The following is a 24,672-nucleotide window of genomic DNA, read 5'->3' as shown; positions in this document are numbered from 1 at the left end:
TATTTAGATTGTACAAAGTGGGGCTTGGGGCCAAAGATTCCCGTTAGAGCCAGAGCTGGGTCTAGATTTTGATGGGCACTGGTGCACCCCACTGGGGAATATTTTGGTGCACTAGGCGGGAGGCGTGTTCACTGTTTAGGAACTAGCATTTGGTAGCTCGGAGTCCAAACGTGGCTGGATCCAGGAGCAATCCACGTGCTGGGTCCGGGTTTTTGCGGCACGTGTGCTGGGGGTGGGGTGGGGTACATCGGGGTCTGGGTTAATATCGGTCCAGCAAGAGCACCCAGCACGTCGGTGCCATCTGAGCCCGGGTGGGGCAAAAATGAGCAGGATCCGCCAGGCTCCAGCTCGATCCGGCTTTTACCTTTTTCCAGTTCGCTCACATCACACACCACTAGCTCCCCAGCTTCGACGGGCTGTGTGTGAGAGCGAGCAGAGCGATCCTCGCCCTGCTTCCACCCCATTAGCGCGGCTCGCATCTGGGGAGCGGGAGCAGCCTTGGGAACCAGACGCAGGCTGGGGGGCGGGGGGGAGAGCCAAGCGCAGCCCCTTGTGCCGCTGGATTTTGTGAATCAAGCTGGGCGGGCTCTCGCTCCCCTCCGGGCGCCGCCTTCTCCGGCGCATTTAAACGAGCCAAGTTTCCACTCCGCTTCTTAGTGGCAGCGTTCCACCCTCGCAGCCTGGCGGAGCGCTGGGTACCACGCGGGGCAGCCTCCTTCGCCAAGCATCCCTCGGCCGCCCGGCTCCTGACCATGCACCTGAACGCAACTTCTTCGTGGCAGCAGCACCCGAGCCCGTTTCACCTGCAGCCCCCGGGCGATGCGGCCGGGAACGTCTCCAACAGCTCGGATCTGTACTCCGAAGGGCCGGACGAGGAAGATCTGGATGTGAACACCGACATCTACTCCAAAGTCATGGTCACGGTCATCTACCTGGCTCTCTTCCTGGTGGGCACCATCGGCAACTCCATCACCGCCTACACCCTGGTGCGCAAGAAGTCCCTGCAGAACCTGCAGAGCACGGTGCACTACCACCTGGCCAGCCTGGCTTTCTCTGACCTGCTCATCTTCCTCCTGTGCATGCCCATCGAGCTGTACAACTTCATCTGGGTGCACCACCCCTGGGCCTTCGGGGACGCCGTCTGCAAAGGGTACTACTTCCTGAGGGATGCCTGCACCTATGCCACCGCCCTCAACATCGCCAGCCTCAGCGTGGAGAGGTACATGGCCATCTGCCATCCCTTCAAAGCCAAGAGCATCATGTCCAGGAGCAGGACCAAGAAGTTCATCAGCTGCATCTGGGTGGCCTCTTTCCTGCTGGCCATCCCCATGATCTTCACCATGGGCGAGATCTATGGCAGGGACCAGCAGCCCGACTCGCTGATCTGTACCACCATTGTGGAAGCCTCCACGCTTAAGACTGTCATTCAGGTGAGTTTTCCTGCGTTCCTTTGTGTTCATGCTGGGACCTGACTGCATGTCGCTACACTGGAGATCAGTGGTCAGTAAGGTGCTTTGATTGATTGATTGACTTTTTTTTTTTAACCTAGCACCTGCTGGCTTTCCTAGAAAACAACAGCTGACAGCAGCTCTGTAGAGCATGGTCACTCATTGATCTCCTTTGGACCTGGCTGTGTTGCAAGCCAGTGCTCTAGCTCAGTGGTTTTCAGTCTCTCCAGACCACTGTACCCCTTTCAGGAGTCTGATTTGTCTTGCCTCCCCCCAAGTTTCACCTCACATAAAAACTACTTGCTGACAAAATCAGACATAAAAATACAAACGTATCAGAGCACACTAGCACTGAACAATTGCTGACGTTCTCATTTTTACCAGATAATGATAAAATAAATTGATTGGAATATAAATATTGTACTTACATTTCAGTGTGATACTTTAGCCTGTTTTTTCACTTGTGAATCTTGTCTGAAGCATGTAGCTTAGCTTCGCAGGGCCCCTTGTGGTGTGGGACCCCAGGTAATTGCCCTGCTTGACACCCCGTAATGCTGGCTTTGCACTTGTGATTCCCCTAAGCCCATCCCATGACTATTTGGGGGTTGCAACCCTCAGGTTGAGGAACACTGATCCAGATGAGTTGAGTACCCCTTGGAAGATCTCTGCATACTCCCAGGGGTACACATACCCCAGGTTGAGAACCACTGTTCTAGCTGACATCATAAACCGGCAAAACTTTGTAGATGTCCTTTGTGCAAGCCTCAGCATTAGTCACCCTTTGCACTTGTACGACTGAGGGTAAGTCCCGTGAAATGGTCTCTGGAGAGCAGAAGGTGGTGGTGTTCCAGGTGAACATGTGCTTACCTTTATTGCAAGCTGCTGCCTGGCCAAAGAGGGAGGCGGGGTGGGAGGAGGAGAAGAATTGACATACTGATCCCTTTCCAGCTTTAACAATGTAATTTATTTAGAAGTCAGATTACTTCTGGGAACAAACGCATCCATCCATCCTGTGCAATTTTTGTGCATAAAAGAAGCAAAGGTCTTTTCTGATCTGTCTTGGGGCTTGATTCTGATCTTGCACTGGTGTAAATGAGAAGTAACTCCACTGAAGCCGATGGAATTATACCCAGGCAAATTCCAGGTGTTAGTGAGATCAAAATAAGGTCCAACATCTGCTTCAGCCAAACTAGCATCTCTCCACTGCACTTCAGCAAGTAGCAGAAATGGTTTCTAAAGTAGACACTGGTGACTTGGCTCTCTGTAAATTCAGGGGAAACAAAGGCCAGTTCCCCATTTTAATAATGTCTCCAGTGCTCAATGCTGTTGGGGCCAGGCCCTCAGTTGGTATAAACTGGCAAAATTCCATTGGATGAGGACTTGGACTCGTATGTCTTGTATGTTACTGTTTTCACTTTACAGCAGCAGTTAACCACTGGAATAAATACAATCCCACCCTTTGACTCTGACTTTTCTAAATTCTGTATATTTCTCTTGCACCTGCTCTGAACTTGTCATGGTATCAAGGCAACATAGATTTCCTTTCTTCCAATCTTCAAATTACATTTCTCTGCTGATATCATCGTATTTCCTCCCTATGGCAACAGAACATAATTTCACAAAGTTATGGCTCATGTCACAAAACAAACATTAAAAATGAACTAACTTGCAAGGCAAAGAGCTGCTGTTTAAGCACAAATCGTTACTTGGAATAAAGCAGAGAAGCTCCTTCAACTTCAGAGGAGCTATGCCGCTTTATACAAACTGAAGATCTAACACTATATAGTGTGTGGAACGGAATGCAGGATAACAGTTTAGTCAGTGTTCTGTTTTCTTATGCACATTTTACTTTTACTTTTTGATGGAATTTCTAACTCTTCAAGGATATTTATGTACTGGAGCAATAGGCTTGAAAATGTAAGAAAACTGGGCATGAACTGGAAGAAAAAAGAAATCAGCCTATGTAGTTTTTTCTGTTGATGCCAGTCTCAGATCTGAGAACTTTTCAGGGTCTTGTCTTCTAGACATGAGTTTTCAGAGGGGTGGGAGTTAATCTCTAGCCAATTAGAGTTTAAAAGGGTATATAACAGTGTGTACACTAAATCTTTTCTTTTTAAATACTCCTCAGACTAGTTCGTAGAGAGGGAATTATATTCAGTTAAATGGAAGCAAATCAGCACCTTTTTTCTGATGAAGAGGGCTGAGATATGTATGCTGAGAAGAAGACAGAGTATAGTACCTAACTTTCAACTTCAGATCAGGCAGCTATCCTTAATGGGAGACCAGTGCAACTGAAGTCCAGATATCTTGTATTTCAAATCATCTTCTGTTTAGGATTAAAAATGACATCCAATGGCTGGCTGTGGGGCTGAGGAGGTGGGTTTATCTCCTAATATGCATCTTCAGAGATTACAGATGACATACATTTCTAAGCAACTATATATTGTTTAATATATATCTCAGTGCTGTGGAATATCAGTGTTGTATTATTTCAAACATGAAAGTGCAGGGGCATTAATTTATTACACTACAGGAAATGCATCACTTTGTGTGCTCTAACTGACCAGTGTAGAAAAACGTATATTTTGTTTCGGGGGTTTCTAATTTCACTTGTGCACTAATTGAAAAAACTAAGAGTACATAATGGTAACTTGTAATGTAAAACAGCAGCGAGCTTGGTATTCATTTATGTAGCACAGCGGCTTTCCCTATCTGGAGACCTAGATTTAAATGCTGATTTGCTCATGCGAGATGCTGGTTTAATGGCTGTTTAGTTCCTTTTAAACATATGATAAAGCAGCACGCAGTTCTTCGCTCTATGAAGCTAGTACGGGGGGGGGGGCGGGAACAGGACTGAACAAGTAGAGATATTGCAAGTCAGGCTTGAAGTGCATTAATCAAGTTGAGTGGCACAGTGTGTGACAACGCATTCTCTCACAACATACAAGTCTGTGGCCTTGGGCAAGCCAATTAACTGCGAATCAGTTTTCCACACGTAAAATGGAAATAATGATATTGCACTTATCAGAGCTGGGTAAATACTGTTAAATAAATCACTTTTCCTGTTTGCAGGTTGTCTGCAAGCAGGTTATGATTTTCTTGAACTTGTTCATGATTCAATTAATTCTAAAATATTACTTGTAAATAGTTTTTTGTTTTGTATCTGGCTTGCAAGCAGTTAATTGAAACTATTCCATAGTCAGAAACCAGTTTAAGCTGTGGTGAATGTCTTTGATTGGACGCATAGGTACACGGTATTGCTTCTGTTGCCCGATTGGATGAACATACCTCTTAGAATCAATTTCTGGTGTGAATATTGGTATGTATTTAAAATCTGCTCTCTGCAAATGTTTGTCAATATTTGCTTAAAATTTGCAGTTTTTTGGCAAAGATTCCCACAATTAAATTAGAATATTCATGAACATAATGAAATGGCTGGAGACGGGACACTAGATGGGGAGGGCGCTTGAGTTGCTACAGAGAATTCTTTCCCAGGTATCTGCCTGGTGGGTCTTGCCCACATGCTCAGAGTCTTACTGATGGCCATATTTGAGGTCAGGAAGGAATTTTCCCCGATGTCAGATTGGCAGAGACCCTGGGGCTTTTTTGCCTCCCTTTTTAGCATGGAGCACGGGTCATATGCAGGTTTAAACTAGTGTAAATGGTGAATTCTCTGTAACTTGAAGTCTTTAAACCATGATTCGAGGACTTCAGTAACTCAGCCAGAGGTTAGGTGTCTATTACAGGAGTGGATGGGGATGTTCCGTGGTTTGCAAGGTGCAGGAGATCACATTAGATGATCACGGTGGTCCCTTCAGACCTTAAAGTCAGTGAGTCTATAAATTGAACCAATATTCATGGCAGGTCTTTAGCATATGCCCTATGCTTTAACACTCCTTAATTAAGAAGGCTTTACTGAACGTTAATTAGTTAATCTTTTGATAGTAATTCAAAAATGCTCTTTAAGTTCTAAGGAATAATAAATGCAGTAAAAGTAATACATTAGATAAACTAACTGGTATAACTGTGGGCAGGGAGGTTGAACTAACAGTAATGCAGGACTTTAAACTCATTGCCGCATCATGCCTTGAAGGGGTTAGCTCTGGAGAGCCTTTGATGTTTAATCTTACAGAATAGTGATGTTTCTCAGTTTTGTATGTCACCATCTTTGCAGCTGCTTATGCTTATACTCTATCGTGTATCTTCATTGACCAGCCTTTAGTCTATTTGTCAATCCAGTGCATCTGGCTTGCATTTTGGCCTCAGTCTTGAATTTGGCAACAGGCATTAAGGACATTGGAACTACGTTATTTAAGTCTGTTTAATACTTTAACTGAAAGCCATCCTCTAACTGAAACTGCAGCCAATTGTTCACATTAACTAAAGCACCTCTCAAAACCATTTCCACACAGGCAAATTAATGTTTGGATGCCACGTCAGCTGGAGTAGGTTTTTAAAGCTACTCACTGTGGTGGTAACAGGAAGAAGAGTTTTTGAGTGAGATGTTTGGTCTGCTCATTTTGCATGTTAATACCCAGAATGCTTTTGGCTATTTCATGGAACTGCTATTGTCCATGGGTCTGACTTTCAAACAAGGGAGGCATGTAACCGCATAAGGAAAAAGTAAGTGAAACTGAGCGCCAAATGCAGGCCTGGCCAGTGTGACTGCGTGCAAACTTGTTGTCACACTCGATGAGCAATTGCGTGATTTATACATTAATCATTAACTCCAAGTGCAAATGAGACAGACAATTGCACAAACATTTTTACACTAACATCTAACTCAGTGCATCTAACTCAGTAATCAGGCCTTGTATTTACCCGTGCTGCAATAGTTTCAAAACCACTTCGCCTTCAGCCTTCATAAAAGAAGGCTCCATTTCTCCTCACAATAGGACAGCTCTCCCATGATACTGTGCAAGCCTATTGAGCTGGCTGTGAGAGCCATTACTTCAGCCAGCAGCAGTGCCCCCCATCTCCCGCACACTCCCCCAGCAGGTACGTGCTGCCCGGGATCATCTCTGGTCTTGGAAGGAGGGGAGAGCCCGGATCCATCACGCCAGTTATTGTCAGGGAAATACCCCCCACTTTCAGTTCTTCACATTTAGCTGGGCAGCGGTATTCTGCTGTTTGCACAGCAATAGGAATATGAAGAAACCACATATGTACAGCTGAATTCCAAGTAACTGTGTACTCACTGTACACAAACGTACCAAGCCTGGCTCTGTATAATATATCCTGCTGCTCGGGCTGATTTCTAGCTGCTTCTAAAACCTAGAACATGGAAGGCATTGCTATAGGGCTCAGAAACGATGTCAAAGGATACTACAAGCGGGAGACCCCCAAAAACTACATTGAAAAATCTTTGGCCAAAGGAGGGCATGAGGCTGCAACACCTATCGCAATGGGAAAGCCAGCTGTGCAATATCTCAACCCACAGCACTGCCCCAGAGTCCTGCTCCTTCCTAGCTTACAAGGGAGATGGGTGGTGCACCTGTGGTAGAGAGAGGACAGAGGGCTCTCTCTCTCTCTGCTGCCCTCATACATATCTTGGTCAACTAACACACACTCCAGGGATAGCAGCACTTAGAGCTGCTCTCATGGTACACCCGAAGTTATAATTGCTTTGATTAAAAAAAAAAATCCCCCAATTGTTCCAGTGCAGGAACGGTGTATTGGAGAAATCAATGGGGTTTGTAGGGCAAATATAGCATTGCAGGTTCTGAGTGATGGGAACCTCTTCTCAGCCTCGGTACTGACTTCAGCCTGCTTCTTCCTTTAGGGATGACTGTAATTCACTGTGGCCAGATATACAAGTACTTGATGCATGCGGATGTGCCGTTTATTTGCATAGACAGCTGGTGCAAGTCCCCTTGTTAAAATACACGGCGATAGACTCTGAGCTGCAGTAAAACGGTGTCGCTCCATCGACTTCAAGGATCTGGCCTATGCTTGGCAGTGTCGAAAGGGCTCAGTGCGTGCGAAAAGGTGTCAGGCAAAGTGACTGTGTTCCAAGTGCACAACTCTGTGCAACTGGGGGGCAAAAAGCTGAATTTCTAAATGCTCATCTGCTCTGAGACATAAGTGGTGAGAATCTACCTCTCAGAACGCACATGTGTTTCTTACCACCTGTTTCTAATACAGGGAGCTGTTCTGCGATTCCTCAAAGGTTTTGGCGGGCAGTTATAGTAATGCAGCTCTTAGTCCCACGATCCTTGTATGGAAGTCGTTTGCCTATCTCTCCAAATCCCTTGTTTATTATGTGTCACAGTGTCTGCAGACTGTTAAGGTACTTGGTATAGTACATAATCCTTCGTATGAAAGAATAGGCTTCATAACTAACCATTCTGTTTTATTTCTACCTGCTCTCAATGTCATGCCCATTCCAGAGTGCCCTCAGGGGAACTTAACGAGTGGAACTGGAAAAAGTGAGTCAGGTTTCAGGATAGAAATCGTAGGGTTAGAAGGGACCGTGAGGGTCTAACCCCCTGCCAAGATGCAAGATTTGTTGTGTCTAAACCATTCAAGACAGACGGCTATCCAGCTGCTCTTTGAAAACCTCCAGTGAACAAGCTTCCACAACCTCCAGAGGCGTCTGCTCCATTGTCCTACTGTTCTTACAGCTAGGAAGTTTTTCCTGAGATTTAATCTAAATCTGCTGTGCTGTAATTTGGATGCACTGCCTCTTGTCCTGCCCTCTGTGGCAAAAGAGAACAACTTTTCTCTTTTTTATGGCAGCCTTTCAAGGATCTGAAGACCACTATCATATCCCCCCTTAATCTCCTCTTTTCCGAACTAAACATACCCAGTTCCTACAGCCTTTGTTCATATAGCTGGTATTCTATATCTTTGATCATCTTTGTTGCTCGCCTCTGGATCCTTTCCAGTTTCTCTACACCTAGATTGGTGAAGAACTAGAGAATCAGAAATACAAGACTGGGCCAGTAGAGCCTCAGCATGTAAGCTTGGACTCTCAGTATGTTCATCAAAGTTATGATGTCTGTAGCTCTGCCCACCTGCTGCATCTCTTATTGCTAATGGAAACTCACTACTTCCTGGAGCCTACTGCTTAGCCCAAATGCTACCCCACCTCCATCCTTCAAGTCTCACTTTTATAAATATATTTTTTCTGTGAGGTTTATAAAGAAACCTCAGTCCTCTCATATTATGAGCACTGCAGTTGACCTCAGTGCAGCCCTTACATTATATTCTTCCCTAGGGAAGGGTACTGGCCATGAGCTTGAACTGACACAGGAGTGTTCAGCATAGATCAGGAGTGTGTGCATGCAAAAGTGGTGATTTTGGCAATTGACGCCCATGCCCTCAGCCCAGAGGGGCCATTCCAGCAGCCAGAAATCACTGGGGTGCAAGGGAGTCCCAGTCATTCCTCCTTTTCCCTTGTCCTGTCCCCCAGCAGAGGGTGCCTTGAAGACCAGCTGTGGTAACTCTGCACTAGAGGTTTTTTCCCATCCCATAAGAATTATTGCAATTTAAATAAACAAACCAATCTTATTCTGCATCAGGATAAAACTGAGACCTTTGGAAATTTTTCAATGAAAAACTGGAGAGGCAAAGAGACACTCACCCCAAAATAACCAATAGCATGTGGCTTGTACACTCTCCGAGATATGGGAGACCCAGGTTCAAGTCCCTGGTAAGAATCAGGCAGGGGTGTATCTCTCCTTCTCTCTCCTTCCTGCCACTGCTCCCTGACATTCCATAATGGACCTGAGAAACCTCCTCTGACAAAGTTTCATCACAACTGGTAAATTCCCATGAAAAGTTTCAGTTTTCACAAATTGGCATTTTCCATCAAAAAACCTTGTTGTTAAATTACCAACCAACTCCGCTCTACACCACCTGAATAGTTCTTCTAACAGACGAATCCTCCGGGGGCTGGGTGAGGCAGGTTCACTCTGGTGGAACTGCAGGAAGCTCCCCTCCCAGGTTCCTGGCCATTTTCTTCTATTTGTTGGCAAAGGGGCAGGTATATCTATGGCACAGTGTAAATAACAAACGATAGGTGACGGAAGCTCTCTGCAAACCACTAAAACAAAATGGTCAGTTTCTACTTGTGTTTGTACCTGGGTCAAACCAGAATGACTCTATAACTTCAGTACAGACATTCTGGATTTACCCCAGTGTAACTTAGGTGAATGCACCCACTGTCTTGTCCTTGCATTAGCATAACTTTTAGTTTTAAAACTTTAGTGCTATTAAAGGTCAATTACTCACCACTCTTACATGCAGCAGTGGGGCACTAAACCTCTTTTAGAAAAGTTTTCTATCACCGAGGCTTGGTCTATATGCATGTAGCTATCTCGGTTAGGGGTCTGTTTGGTTGGGTTTTTTTAATTGAAATAGTTATACAGTACAAATCCTAGAGTGGATGCAGTTATATTGGTATAAAGCTACCTTTATACTGGTATAGTTTCCCATATGGGAAGAGCTATATAAAGTACCATTATCCTGATGTAACTATGTCCAAATTAAAGGGGTTGTACACTTGAACTAGTCTGCCACAGGTAGAGTGGCACAACTTTTTTGTATATAGGCAAGCCCGGGGGCTTGATTCTCTACTGTTTTGCATCTTATGTGGCCATGTAGCCTCCAGCACAGTGATTAAGCACCTGTTTAACCTTAAGCACATGCTTAAGTCTCATTGAATTCAATGAGACTTATGTAAATGCTCAATTGCTGTGCTGACTAGGGATGGAGCCCTGAACTGGGGCCTTCCACCTGTATGCAGCGAGTGCAGAATGGGGGTAAAAGGCGATCACTGATGCAAACAAAGAGAATTCTGATATGTTAGCATTTTGCACTCTCTCTTGCAGGTGTAAGCCATTCTGCAAGGTGCAGGACAATGAAGAATCAGGCTCAGTGATTTAAATTCTTCCTTTTGATAATAAAACATTTTGTTAAGCAGAGAATTAAACATATGAGATGTCAGCTCCTCAAAGCAACCGCATCAGCAAAGGCAGCTGATCTTGGTTGCCAAGTGCGGCATTAGCCAAGAATGACTAATCCTAGCCCCTTTGCGCTGCAGCCGTCCTTATCGCTGGATCTAAATTAAAGAAGCTCATGCTTTCATTGCATTATGTAACCACTTGTTGTGGCAGTTCTTACACACTGTTTTTTGTACTGATTTGAATTCATTTGATTTCTCTTTTCTGAGATGTCGGCTGTAGGGAATAAAAGAACAAGGAAATGTTGTGGCAGATCAATTTAGTTCTTAGGTTTTCCTCTTACCGACCGTTTGCAAAAAAGTGGGAAAGATTAAGTTAATCTACTGGCTCCTCTACACAGAGGAAAGAAAACCCTGTAGTTGGCTTTAATCTTCTTCTGGATAATTTAAAACAGCTATTTAATTGTCTTTCACCCATCCCTCCCTGAAAGGATTTTACTGTGGTCTCTATACAGCATCTGCTTGAGCCAAACAGATGGCACTTTCACTTATTGACATTTAGAAATATTTCTCTGTTTCCTCTGCCCTGGGCATGTTCTGATGCCTATCAAAGGGGTAACATTCCTGACACGCGCTAGGTTTGATCTGCGCAGATATGATATGGTGCTGGATTCGCTTCCATCTGGCAGTCGTGATGATGGAGAACGCTGGTGTCATGTCTGGCAGGGAAAAGCTTTTGGGAATCTTTGATGTTTAATTGCCCTGAACATATTTTTTACATTTGCATCCCAATAATGCCATCTTTCCACTTCTTCTTGTTAAACATCATTCTAGCATTGCTTGGAACATCACATTGAAATCTTTCATGTTTTGTTTCTTTTCTGGGTCAAGAAGAAGGGGCTGCCCAATTCTCCATGTTCAGCTTGAGACACTTCTAACTTTCATCCATTTCTCCACACAGCAGGGTCTATCCCAGCAGAGAACATAGACATCTTGGGGTCTGCAGTGGACGGGAAAGGGACCTTTTGAACCTAAAGTGTTCATGGCAGTTTTCATGTAATTTTACTGCCTTATAGAAGCCATGGACTCAGTCACTGCAGGGGTACCCTGGGGCAGTGAGTATTCAGATGATATTGGTGATGGGCTACAGTTTCTGCATCTGGAAGGATTTTGTTCAGCCACCTTCTTGAGCCCTGGTCTACACTGGGGGGGGGGAGGGGAGGGATCGATCTAAGATACGCAACTTCTGCTACGAGATTAGCATAGTTGAAGTCTACGTATCTTAGATCAACTTAGAATCACTTACTTCGCGTCCTTGCAGCGCGCGATCAACAGCCGCCACTCTCGCATCGACTCCGCTTACGCCTCTTGCTGTGGTGGATTTCCGGAATCGACGGCAGAATGATCAGGGATCGATCACTACCTGCTGATCTAGTGGGTAGTGTAGACATACCCTGAGTGTCTTGAATGCCCAATGTTGCATGAGCAAGTGTCAAAGTTAATCCCCTTTCCTGCCCTCTAAAGGAATGCTGCTGCCTGGCAGTTTACCGCTATCCCTCCAGTATGATGACTTCACAATAACGTGCTGCCATCTGTGTGTCCTTTGACGCTGCCCCCTTGCCAAGGGCATAATCCACCTCCCGTTGAACTCCATGGGTGACTTTCCATTGATTTCAGCAGGAAGTGGACCAGATGATGGCTCACCATGCCTCTCTTTTTGTTGATATTTCTCACATCTTCCTAGCTGTCTAGTGGTGCTCACAATGTGCTGGGCCCCATTCAAATACAAAAGAAGACACAGTCCCTGCCCCAAGGAGCTTTCACTTCTTGCTCTGGCCAAACTCTGATTGAGTTTTCCTTGTACTTAAGCACCTGAAAAGATGTTCATCTGGGGGCAAAATTTAAACACTACATTCTAGGACATTAAACATCAAAGATTCTGTATGCTTTTGGGGGTCTTTGATATTTTTATTGTGTGGAGTGTAATTATTACATTTGCATCCCAGTACTCTTTCAGACCCATCAGACAACTTGCTGAAGTCAATGTTTACAGTGTGGGATTAGGCTCAGTCTGCATTAGTAGCCTAAAAAAGTACCCATTTTCCAGACTTAAATAATAGTATGAGAATATAGATAGTGTAAGGGAGACATTTTTCCAAAGGGTCTCCTCCTTTCATGTGGCCACATCTGCATGTTGCATCCCTTTGTGTGCATAAAACTTCTTATCAGGGCCGCCCAGAGGGGGAGGGGGGGCAAATGGGGCAATTTGCCGCAGGCCCCAGGAATGTCGGAGGTTCCCCTCCCTGCCCCCGCCTTCCCCCATCCCCCAGCGCCTCAGCGTGCCGCATCTAGGAGCAGCCCTGGACAGCGCTTCAGCGGTGTGGCCTGAGCTCTTCCCGCTCAGAGCCATGTGGTAAGGGGGCGGGGCTCCAGGCCCAGCAGCAGGAGATCAGGTCCCGTGGAGCCACACCGCTGCAGTGCTGTCCAGGGTTGCTCCTGGACGTGACGCGCTGAGGCTCCAGGAGAGGGGGGAGGCGGGAGTAAGCAGCATGGTAAGCCCCTCTGAGCCAGACCCCCCTCCCCGACCCTCCTTCCACAGCCCTGACCCCCAGCTCTGAGCCCAGCCCCTCTGAGCCGGACACCCCCCTGACCCCACTCCCCCCACAGCCCTGACCCCCAGCTCAGAGTCCAGTCCCTCTGTGCCGGGCACCCCCCGACCCCATCCCCCCACAGCCCTGACCCCCAACTCTGAGCACAGCCCCTCTGAGCTGGGCACCCCCTGACCCCATCCCCCTACAGCCCTGACCTCCAGCTCCGAGCCCAGCCCCTCTGAGCCAGACCTCCCCGGCCCCCCTCCCACAGCCCTAACCCCCAGCTCTGAGCCCAGCCCCTCTGAACCGGACACCCTCCTGACCCCACTCCCCCCACAGCCCTGACCCCCAGCTCTGAGCCCAGCCCCTCTGAGCCGGACACCCCCCGACCCCATCCCCCCACAGCCCTGACCCCCAGCTCTGAGCACAGCCCCTCTGACCTAGGCTTCCTCCGACCCAGAGCCTAGCTCCCCACCCAGCCCTGGGCAACAGCAGCGCCATCCCCAGGCAGCGACAGCCCATTGGCACCAACCATCACCCAGCGACAGCCCATTATGTAATTGCAAATGTATACATACCATTAAAGCATTTAATGTTTTTTAATAATGTATTTCGTGTATTTTCAAATTATTAAAAATTAATTTTTGAATGTATTTCACTGGTTATTTTTTACATTTCCAAATACATGTTACTATAATATTGCAATTTTTTTTTATGGAAGGGGCCCCCGAAATTGCTTTGCCCCAGGCCCCCTGAATCCTCTGGGCGGCCCTGCTTCTTATGGCCTGTTTGCATGCACAACTGCAGGTTTATTGCATGGGAAGTGCACATTTTACAGCTGCATTTTCAGAGGATACGTTGACTGTTGAATCCGGATTGTAAGGTTTTCATGGATTTAAACATGATTTTTTAAAAAGTCAAATAAAATCAGGGTTTTAAATATAAAAATAACAAATGGGTCAGATTTCTGAGAGCCTCTGGGCTTGACTCTCCTCTGCCCTGCTCTTTATATCATCATTTATGCCCCTCCACAATTTCCAACTGATTGTGTTTAATATTTTTGAAGGCATGTGTAGAAACTAAATTCAGATTTATCTTGCAGGGAGGAAAGAGTTAACAGCCCACTTCCCTACACTGTCTTAAGCCACTTCTGCCCATTGTGTTAGTACATAAGAGTCTTGCAAATAAAGTCCATTGATTTTCATTCATTCAATAGAGCACAAGTCAACACAAGTTTATTTTTTCACAGCTGACAGCCACTTAGTGAGGTAAGTGGATTACATGCCACTTTCTCTTCACTCACAGAATACTCCATGTCTACTTCAAGAAGTTAATCTATTATGTTCTGTGCTGGCTGGTTTCTAGCTGCAGCTCTCCTTTACCATGCTTGCAATCCCACTTTTCTCTGAGTCTGAAATAGATTTTGTCCAAGGACACTTTTCCATTGCCTTCATTGTTTGACAGAGCCAGAAGTAAGGTTCTGGCTTGCAGTTAGCTGGAAGCTCTTGGCAGCTCAACAAATCCAACAGCAATCCAAACTATTTACTCACATAGCTTTCAGAGTAGCATGAAAATCACAGTGATGGTGAAGGCCGTTCATATTTGATCATTAGTGTAATAGTCTCCATATATAGCAGATGCATTTGGTAAGTTTTGTGTTGCCAGAATTTTAACAAGGTGGTATCCTCAAACATTTTCCACCTCCATGGTGGGTGGTATGACATCTGCTGCCCAAAATACTCTGCTCCCTTCCAACCAAAATAGTCTTCAGTTAGATACACATCCTTTTTACACTTCATTCTTAATCAGTTTCTGCCCGCACCACTGTGTATGGAGCCATCCTAAAAGGTTTGGGAAAATTAGAGAGATGATTCTTTGCGATATATAGTGATGAGATAGGTATAAAAGGTAGGGATTACTGCTCTATTTTGTAGCACTCTGAAAGGGAGATAGTTGGTGCACTAAGATTGAATTGCTCATACAATAATCCTCTACAAATTGCATAAATATGCTAGGCCTGCTTCTTTTCGCCTGCTGATATTACACCAGTGTAATTCCATTAATTTCAGTTCTGCATATAGTGAGCAACACTGGTTGGGGAGGAAAAGTTTCCCCTCAGGGGGGAAAAAATATTTTTAAGATTGTCAAGTTTCTTTGATTTTTTTTTTCCAGTTTTCTGCAACTGAAATGTTTTTTGTTTCACTGGAAAATGTCAGGTTTGGGGTTTTCCAGTGAAAACTGGACATTTTCACAAGATTTCTCATTTCCTAGAGAGGCTATTTTCTGTCAAGTGTTTGGATGGAAATGTTTCAAGCTGATCTTGGTGTAAAACCTAGTGCTGAACATAATACCAATGGGACACATCCTCAGCTGGTGTAAATCAAAGCTCTGTGGGAGTCAGTAGGGCTACAGGGAGGATTTTTCTCATTGACTTCAGTGATGTTCCTCCTAATTTGCATGGTTGTAGCTGACAAGAGAGACAGGCCCTGTGTTGTTGAATAATTGTTATGAGAGAAAACCCATTTTCACTGGAAGCATCATTGCCTGCATTCTCCCCACTCCCAGCCAGTGGATTTACATTTCTCCGCTATTGCATCTTCTGCAGTACATTTCTTTCATAAAGCCTTCCTGTTGTCACGTTGCCAAGTCCATTTCTATAAGTATACAAAATAGAAGAACAGGCCTCCTACACCAGACTGGAAGTAATCTGAATTCTGCACCATTTTCTGCCCTCTCTCTACAATACCCTCCTGTGCACTCCAGTTACAATTACTTCCCTTGGATAACACAGGCTGAATCTAGGGCCAGTGCTGTTAGGGCTAGCACATAATCTAGTGGGGAATGATTTTACCTTGCTTTAGAAGATTTTCTTCGTCCTGCAGGCCGTCCTTTGATTCTAACTTTCACTTTGAAATGAATGCTGTGGCTTACTGTATGCTGATCACAACTCACTAAGCCTTCAAAGCAATTTGAGGGGGCTTCTCTGGCATGGATAATGGACATATGTTGACTCAATTCCTCCCAAGCCTTGCACGTGTGTAGTCATTTATACCATTCAATGACACTGAAAGGCAACACATTCAAAAGTCATAAAAGGAAATGCTTTTCTACGCAACGTAATCCACACTTTCTGCCACAAGGTGTAATAGAGGCCAGGAAGGTTAAAAAAAGAAAAAGATTGGCTATTTCAGGCTAATCAGTCAACAGTTAATTAGATGGGATAAGAGTTATTAGGTTGGATAATAAATCTACATGATTGAGGGCATAAACCAACAAATCTTTGACTGAGATCAGGAAGAAGCTTCCCTTATGAGCAAACCACTGAGCTATCGCTCCCCAGCAAGTTACTCTAGGATTGTCCACTCTGGGATATCTTGCACCTTTCTCAAAGCACCTGTGCCAGAGAGAGGTTAGAGGACTGAATACACCACTAGTCTATCCCAGTCGGGCAATTCCTATTCCATGATAGAATTTCACTCTTTTGCATTTCTGAGACTATTGTGCAAGGTTAGAAGGTTGCCATTTCAGGCATTTTCTCTAGGCCAGTCGTGTTTTCAAACCCTATGTCTATTCTTTAGGAAGAACCATCCACTGGACGTGTTGGCTAGACAAGTGGAGAGCTGAAAATTCTGCTTTTCTGCTGCACTGTGCTTTATTACTTCATCCTCTCAAGCTGTATGTCTGGTCATGACATCGGTTGCATCCTGTGACTGATCCGTGGGGCAGGAAGGATGGTCTGGTGCAGCGATATTCAGGCTCTCGAGCGTCTCTTTACTGGGTCTCTTGCAGCTTTTTGCAGCACATGATATTAAAACACTACTAGTACTATAGTAAATGAAACAATGAATTCACACGACTGTGGCTCTTTTGGGTAATGTTGATCGCTAATTTTGCTCCTGAACCAGTGTGGTCTGAGTATCACTGGTCTAGTGGTTAGGGCAGTAGTTTATGACTTGGGAGAGCTGGGTTCAAGTGTCTGCTCTGCCACAGACTTCTTGTGTGACCTTGGGAAAGTCACTTAACCTCTCTCTGCCTCATTTCCCCATCTGTAAAATGAAGGGAAGAGAGATTATCCCCTTCACGTTTGTATTGTCAGGTTAGATACATTAAACACTGTGAGGCGGTCAGACACTATGGTTATGGGGGTCATAGAAGTACTATAGCCCCTTTGGCACAAGCAGTTAGCCAATATTTGGGCCTTGCCAGATTGTTTCCATTACAAAGAGAAATGGATGAGATGACTCTGGTATAGTCTTTGGTATAATACTATTTATTCACAGAGAATGTACACAAAGTCTTGTTTCCCTGAACACAGTATGAGTCAAATAGAAGGAGGCAGTTTCTTTGCTCTCAGCTTCCAAGTCTGTACCCCATGGAGCTCTGTCTCAGTTCCCTCTGAGGGCCACATTCACAATTGCTTCTCTTGCTGTCTGCTCGCTTTCCTTCCCTAGCCCCAACATTTGCAGTCAGGAAACACATCAGCCCACATGGCTCAGCTTCTGATCAGGCCTTGCCTGGTGGCCCATTGTCTTGGGTAGTGGCTTCTACCATTTCCAGCTATCTCGCTCCCTAAAGGGGCTTAATTGCTCATACCATTTAGGCTGAAAGAAAGGTACTTTGCCTGCTTACCTGCTTCAAACAGGTCTATGACTGATCTATAGGTCAAAGCCCTGCTTGATGGCAGCCATTAACCTCTCCCAGCATACAGGACACTAGTGTCTACCCAGCACTTAGCACAATGGGACTTAGTCCTTGATTGGGATTCCAAGGTGCTACCATAATATAAAGAAGAATACAGATGTATAGTGCTGAATAAATAACTAAATGAAGTCTCATCTCATAGCTGATATATCCTTTCAGGGGAATATATCCTGCCCATACTAAGTATGAATTTAATCAGTCTATAACTACATTAATATGATTATGTGATGCCAACAATACTAATATGATTTTGTTTTGTCTGCCACTTTGAGTTTTGGGCACTCTCTTATGAAATGCAACTCACATTGACTCTGAAAGAGCATAATTTACTGCTAATGTTCCTTTAATGATTCTTCCTGGAGGTACCATTTCACCCTCTGAAGATAGTTTGGTCATTATAATTTACTCATTTCATTCTGAGGAGAAAGCTGATTGGAAAAGTCTCACCTTGGTTTCATTTTATAGCCACTCCATCCTGCTCCTGGGATACCATTTGTCACAGCTGTTTGTCCGGACACTGAAAATTCTGAACCTGAATTACTCTTTTTGACCTGGCATTGATCTTTTGTTATGTGTTTGGAATATAAGGCCCTCTCTATCCTTGGAAAGAAAGAGACATAAAGCTCTGCTGTCCCAAAGTGGAAGGAATGGGTAGTGTGTAATGCATACATTGCATGTGTAAGAGGAGTCAGAATGAGCTCTCCCCTGACAGCTGGTGGTGAGCTGTGGAGAAGGACTTCAGGGGCTGATCTCGTTTGCATGGGCACACCCACCCTGCCTACCATGATGGACTGCTTGCCCAGATGGTCACTTTGGCTGCTGTGGGATCCCCAGGATCTTTGTTATTGGGGCAGAAGTAATAAAGGGTTGTTATCCTGGTTATGTGAATCAAGGACAGTAGAACTGTGCTTGGCATTTTATGATGGAGGGACTCGCCCTCACCTAAGTAGCACTTGCTAGGCAAGGGATGTGGGTTCCAGTGACTTGAGAGAGGCTAGAACAGGCATGTGCACCTGATAATGTGGGCCTCAAACACCACTTTGACCCCTTCTCTCTCTGCAGTGTAATAATAGAGCTAATTTTGACTCAGTTAGGAGTTTTGTTAGGTGCTGCAGAGATGAAATCACTCATTTCTAGGTCTAAGCATTAGATCCGCTTTGGGCTAGTGGTTCTGAGTGTGCTAGCACTGGGCCTCCTTTTCCCTCTCCCCGCACCTAACAGCTGAAATCGCTAAAGAGCTGAAGTTACTGAGAGCTGAAATCACTGAGAGCAGTGGGGGCGTGCTGAAGACAAGTTGGTGAGTGGCTAGCAGGACAGCTAGCAGAGAGGAGCGGATAGCAGAGCAGCTGGCAGCGAAGACTGCAGCAGAACCCCATGGAGAGGCATGGCAATCGGCTGTCAACCAGAGCAGTGGAGCATGTAAGATATCCCCCATACATCCCCCCACTTCCACCCAGGCTGGGAGGTAGACTCTGCTGATGAACTTCTGAACTCTGGGGGCTGCACTGACCAAGGACAGAAACTGTGGGAGGGGTGACTTTTGGGTTACTGGTCCAGGGTCGGCTCCAGGCACCAGCTTGTCAAGCTGGTGCTTGGGGCAGCCACTCCAGAGAGGGGCGGCACGTCCAGGTATTTGGCGGCAATTCGGCGGATGGTCCCTCACTCCGCCTCGGAGCGAAGGACCTTCCGCCGAGTTGCTGCCACAGATCGCGATCACAATTGCGATCACGGCTTTTCTTTTTTTTTTTTTTGGCTGCTTGGGGTAGCAAAACCCTGGAGCCGGCCCTGTACTGGACTCAAGAACCAGTCTGGGGCTACACTAATCAACGTCAGAAAGTGTGAGTAGGGTGACTGTTGGGTTGCTGGACCTGAGGGGAAAAAGGATACTGCCAAACTTACTTGGGGGTGGGGCTTTTGCTCATGGTTTGTGTTACGAATCCTGTTTGTGGTGTTTCCTCAACATAATTCCACATTATTTCCCTCCTTTATTAAAAGGCTTTTGCTACACTCAGACTCCGTGCTTGAGAGAGGGGAAGTATTGACTCTTAGAGGTGCCCAGGGGGGTGGTATGTAATTGTCCCAGGTCACTGGGTGGGGGCTCGAGCCGGTTTTGCATTGTGTTATTGAAACGGAACCCTTAGATATTGAACCCAGCCCTTGTTGCTGCCAGCTCTGATGGGCAGAAGGGTTACACGGGTATAGTCTGTAAGTGACAGATGATGATAGAGTGAAGTTCTGGCACATGCATCCACCGTTTTGCACTACAGCAGGGCTGTGAAACTGCCTTTCGCTAGAACAGCTAAGACTTTCCCAGCATGGAGAATTCCTGGTTGGCATAGAGGCACAATAGTTTGCTCTACCCCACCCCTTCCTAGGGCAGAGGTGTAGGAGAGAAGACAGACGTATGACAGCTATGCGATGCTCATAAGTAAGGCTAAGATTTTATCACGGTTATTTTTAGTAAAGTCACGGACAGGTCATGGGCAATAAACAAAAATTCACGGAGCCCTTGACCTGTCCGTGACTTTACTAAAAATAACCGGGGGGATAGGAGGGTGAATGGAGTCCCATGCGGCAGGGGACTAACAGGCCAAGCCCCCACATCATGCCAAGGGGCACAGCCCTGGCTGCAGTGGAGGTACAGATGGGGAGGGGTACACAGTCCCGCTCTGGAGCTGGGCACAGCTGTGGGACAGGGGTGTGTGGCTCTTGCTGCAGCCGCTGCCAAGTCCTGGCTGCAGCAGGGGGCGCACAGCCCCGGGAAGTCACAAGGGGGGCACATAGCCCCAGCTGCAGCCCCTGGGAGAAGCCTGGAATGCCAGGCTGGGGAGTGCAGCCCCCAGGAGAAGCCATGGGGCTGGGGCTGCAGGATCCTGGTTCCAGCCAGCCCCAGTTGCAGAGCAGGGGCACACAGTCCTGCCTCCACCCGCTGAAGCCCTAGAAGTCACAGAGGTCCGGTAAAGTAACAGAATCCGTGACCTCTGTGACTAAAACATAACCTTACTCATAAGCAATCTTCTAGCAGCAAACAGCCCTGAGACTGCTCTAAATTATGCTGAGGGAAAAACAGGCCCCCCAGTGTCTCAGGAGGGTGAGAGGGAAGAGAATCAGGGAAAGAAAGAGGAGATAACCACCCACATAACAGGACTATTTATTTAGTGTGTAAATAGGGTAGTTAATAAGGACTCTGACCCCTTTCAAAGGTGGGCTCACCCCCCTCCCCCATATCATCTTGGAGTTTATTTTATTGACAAAGACAGAAGCTACACAACTTGACCGATATACTTGAGACTGGGGGGAAGTTCCACATACTGGGGATTTTTTTTTTAAGGAAGCTTTTTTCCCTTGACAGGCTGGGTCAAAACGAACCAGCAGCTTCTGAAAGCTGCTCAGGGATTTAGAGGTGGATTAGTGGACCGAGCACAGTGAGACGGGCAGTAGGGCACAGACATGCATTGTTATGGGACAAATCACAGTGATCACCCACTTTGCTGAAGCCAAAGCCTTGTGCGGAGATACTGGGATAGCTGGGGAGACAGAGTGTGCTCACCTCTACACTGACCCCTGGTCCAGTACTTCTGGGGCTACCTGTAAGATCCCAGGGCTCTCTCTGCTGCTGTTTTTTCAAATCAGCCTGACACAAATGGTTTCCTTTTTTCACCCAAAATGTGAAATCCCTCCTCTGCTCTCCCACTTTTCACCCCCACCCCAAACTTTTACTAGTCTGATATCCCAGATAAGTAGTAGCTTATCTTGGACTAGTGACATGTTGAAGGACTGATATCTCAAGAATCCTTAGGGCTAAAAACCAGAGGCCCTATTCCAGTGGAGAGCTGGGACACTCCTTTCCCCTAAGATAGAGCAATCATCCCATCAATTCACCAGATATCAGGGCTCTAAATCATGACAATGTAGATTAACCTTTTCATCTAATGTTAGGGGGTAGCTTTCCTACCCCCCCCCCCCTTAAACACCACACTCCCCCTACCTTTGATGAGAATTGATAAGGGGGCCTCAGCACCTCAGGATTGAGCCCCAAAATTGAGACTAGAGGCTGAATTCCATTCTTGCTTATTCTAGTGTGACCTCATTGATTTCCAAGGAGTTAAGTGGAAGTGGAAGGGAGTAGTATTTGGCCCCGAGGGAAGCCAGTCACAGCCTTGTTTCAGCACAAAACCTTTCCCTCAGGTAGTTCTTCATCTAAACCTCAACCCCCATGAGGGCACCGGAAAGCCTGAGGGACGCTCAGTCCCTCTGCACCTACCCCAGCTCTAAAGGAGGAGTGGGGGGGGGGGGTCATCTTGTTATAGGAAGATCATCTTCCTGGTGCAGGAATACCCAGCCTTTTTCCCCCACCCCCATAGTAATCAAATGCCTCAGCTTTGATTTGACATTTAACCACTCACCAAAGCATTTTATTGCTTCCTATACTCAGAAGCCAAAAGCATTCTCTTACTTACCTAACATATCCAATAAATTCATATGAATGCAGTTTAAAAAAAAAAAACCCTGCAACAATGGATTGCTCTTAACCACATGGAATGACTCAGTACAGCTCTGTATAAATGGATATTTAGATTTAATATGTAAATATACATACATTTTTTCCTGCTGTTTACAATGCAGGAACAGCTGTGCCTAGAATACAGCGAAACATACAAATTAAGTCACATTTTTACAGCAGTTTCTAGTTTACAGTCAATTGCATGTACACAGAAGTGATGGGACTTACGCATCTGATGACCCAACTCCCCCGCCCATTGGGGTAAACAACTAAACCCTGCTGTTTACATCCACCGTTACTGGTGCTCACTTGAGAGCCCTGCAATCAAAGCAGGAACAAAGTCAGAGGTCTTAAAACTGTGGTTCATAGTTTGTTAGTAAGCCTGCACATCCATCTCTGCTATCATCTAATGTGAACAACACTCAGGTGAAAAGTCACTGCTGAAAAATACTTTACATAAGACTAATAGCCTTGCTGTTAATCTATTTTTATATAGTGCTATTCATGTGCATGGTGCTTGAGACCAGTGGTTTTCAAATGCAGCTGTTATGGCCACATGAAGCCACCAGAGGCTTTTCTTCTAATAGGGACATATACCTATCTCAGAGCTGGAAGGGACCTTGACAGGTCATTTAGGCCTTCACAGCACAACCAAGTACCATCCCTGACAGATTATTTTTGCCCCAGATCCCTAAATGGCCTCCTCAAGGATTGAACTCACAACCCTGGGGTTAGCAGGCCAATGCTCAAACCACTGAGCTATCCCTCCCCCCTTCTTATGGGCACAGCCTCCTGGGCAATAATTAGGGGGGGGGGAGAGGAGACGAGAGAGAAGCAGTGGCCCTTCCCCCAGGTCTGCTAGCAGGGGCTGGGCCCTGCCCTCTGCAGCCACAAATGCCAGAGGAGCAGGCAGTTGGTGTGAGTTCCCCACCTTCCCAGGGGTGGTGGGGCCCAGGCTCCAGCTTCAGCGCTGGGACGGCAGGTGCCGGCCACAGGGCTTCAGGCTCCATACCTCCCAGCCAGGGGGCTTCAGGCTGCTGCCCCAGGCTCATCCCCATTGCCCCTGGCCCCGCACTGCCTCCTTACCCATCTCCCTATCCATGGTTTGCCAAGGCTGCCTAAGTGAAAAGCGATATTTGTATGTTTATCACTTTTCACTGCCTTCCAGCTAGCGAGTAAGTCTGCTGTGAAAAGTGATACATACAAATACATATCAGTTTTCACAGCAGCAGCCTTACGAGCTAGCAGGTTTTAAAAAGGCCAAAAAAGCAAAACAAACAAAATAGACAAGAATGTGCAAAGCATCTTATTTGTGTTTCTATTCTATTTAGGTCCAGTAAAGATAGAGACAACAGTATGTTATTTTTATTAAGTCTGCCAAAAAAAAAATCTACGTAAATTACAATCATTTGGACATGGATATGTGCACCTTTATTGTTTTTTCCTAAAGTTCACTAAGTATTTTAGGAAAAATGGTTAGAGCAGCCACCAGCAAGAGTTGGTGGCCGCACTCTAAGGCCACCCAAAAATGTCTCGTGTGATCCCCTGCTTTAGACAGATGCAAAGACCGATTCCCACCCCGAAGAATCCTAAATCTTAGACCAATGTTTTTCCAAGAGTAGGTGCCGGAAATTATGCTCTTAACTCCCCATTGAGGCATCTAAATGGAAGAGCCAAGCAATGGCAGCTGTCATGAGATTTACTGGGACTCCGACAGCAGGGAGAATTGCCCTAACAGGATTCCTCCAACAGTGCAAGGCTGGCATGACCCACTCTTCCCTCACCCCTCCCAGCCATAGGGTGCATCTCCCGATTTGGCTGGGGAGATGGCTAGAGCACAGTGTGTCTGGTGATCCGCACCCAGTGGAGTGATCCTTAATGGAACGTTCTGGTCACACTGGAATTCAGAGCAGCACGTAAGTGGTTAGCACCAGCACTGGATAAGCAGAAAAATGCCTTAGTGAAGCTCAGCCAGGCCTTCATGAGATGTTTTAAACAGCTAGTGCCTCTTTCAGTGTCTCGTATGGAGTCAGCCAGCTATGAGCCAGCAAATTGAAGTACTAGAATCTCTCTCCTTGCCCTTCCCCATGAGAGATTTAAATGGGAAAAAAGTAAAATATCAGGGGGTAGCCATGTTAGTCTGTATCCGCAAAACAAGGAGTCCGGTGGCATCTTAAAGACTAAACAGATTTATTTGGGCATAAGCTTTCGTGGGTAAAAAAACCTCACTTCTTCTGAAGAAAGCTTGTGCCCAAATAAATCTGTTAGTCTTTAAGGTGCCACTGGATTCCTTCTTGTTTTTAAAGTAAAATATGCTGATCATGGAGTATGCTGTTGCTGTAGGTTCTCTCTCTAAATATATAGCCCATTTTCATTCTATACAAGCTGTCAGGAAAATTAATCTGAGATGATGCTCAACAAATTCTTGTGCCCTGCAATTATCTGGAGCTAGTTTACTCTTTGGCACATACGTGTGGATGAGTTTGTCAGGTAGAACGCTATGGACTCAGCACCTCATTCTAG

At 46.0% G+C, this 24,672-nt stretch overlaps 1 protein-coding gene across 1 annotated transcript in view; it reads left to right on the top strand.

The window, feature by feature from the left end:
* Positions 1 to 652: 652 nt before the first annotated feature.
* The window catches only part of NTSR1 (neurotensin receptor 1), a 102,399-nt gene continuing 78,379 nt past the window's right edge, over positions 653 to 24,672 (top strand). Inside the window, exon 1 of the mRNA XM_054044923.1 lies at positions 653 to 1,430. Within this exon, the coding sequence (XP_053900898.1) occupies positions 753 to 1,430 (678 nt within the window). The 5' untranslated portion in view covers positions 653 to 752. The remainder of the gene's footprint in view (positions 1,431 to 24,672) is intronic.

Source organism: Malaclemys terrapin, chromosome 12, assembly GCF_027887155.1.
Source record: "Malaclemys terrapin pileata isolate rMalTer1 chromosome 12, rMalTer1.hap1, whole genome shotgun sequence".
Classification (NCBI taxonomy): domain Eukaryota; kingdom Metazoa; phylum Chordata; order Testudines; family Emydidae; genus Malaclemys; species Malaclemys terrapin.
Note: the sequence above shows the minus strand (reverse complement) of the source record. Positions and strands in the feature narration are given on the sequence as shown.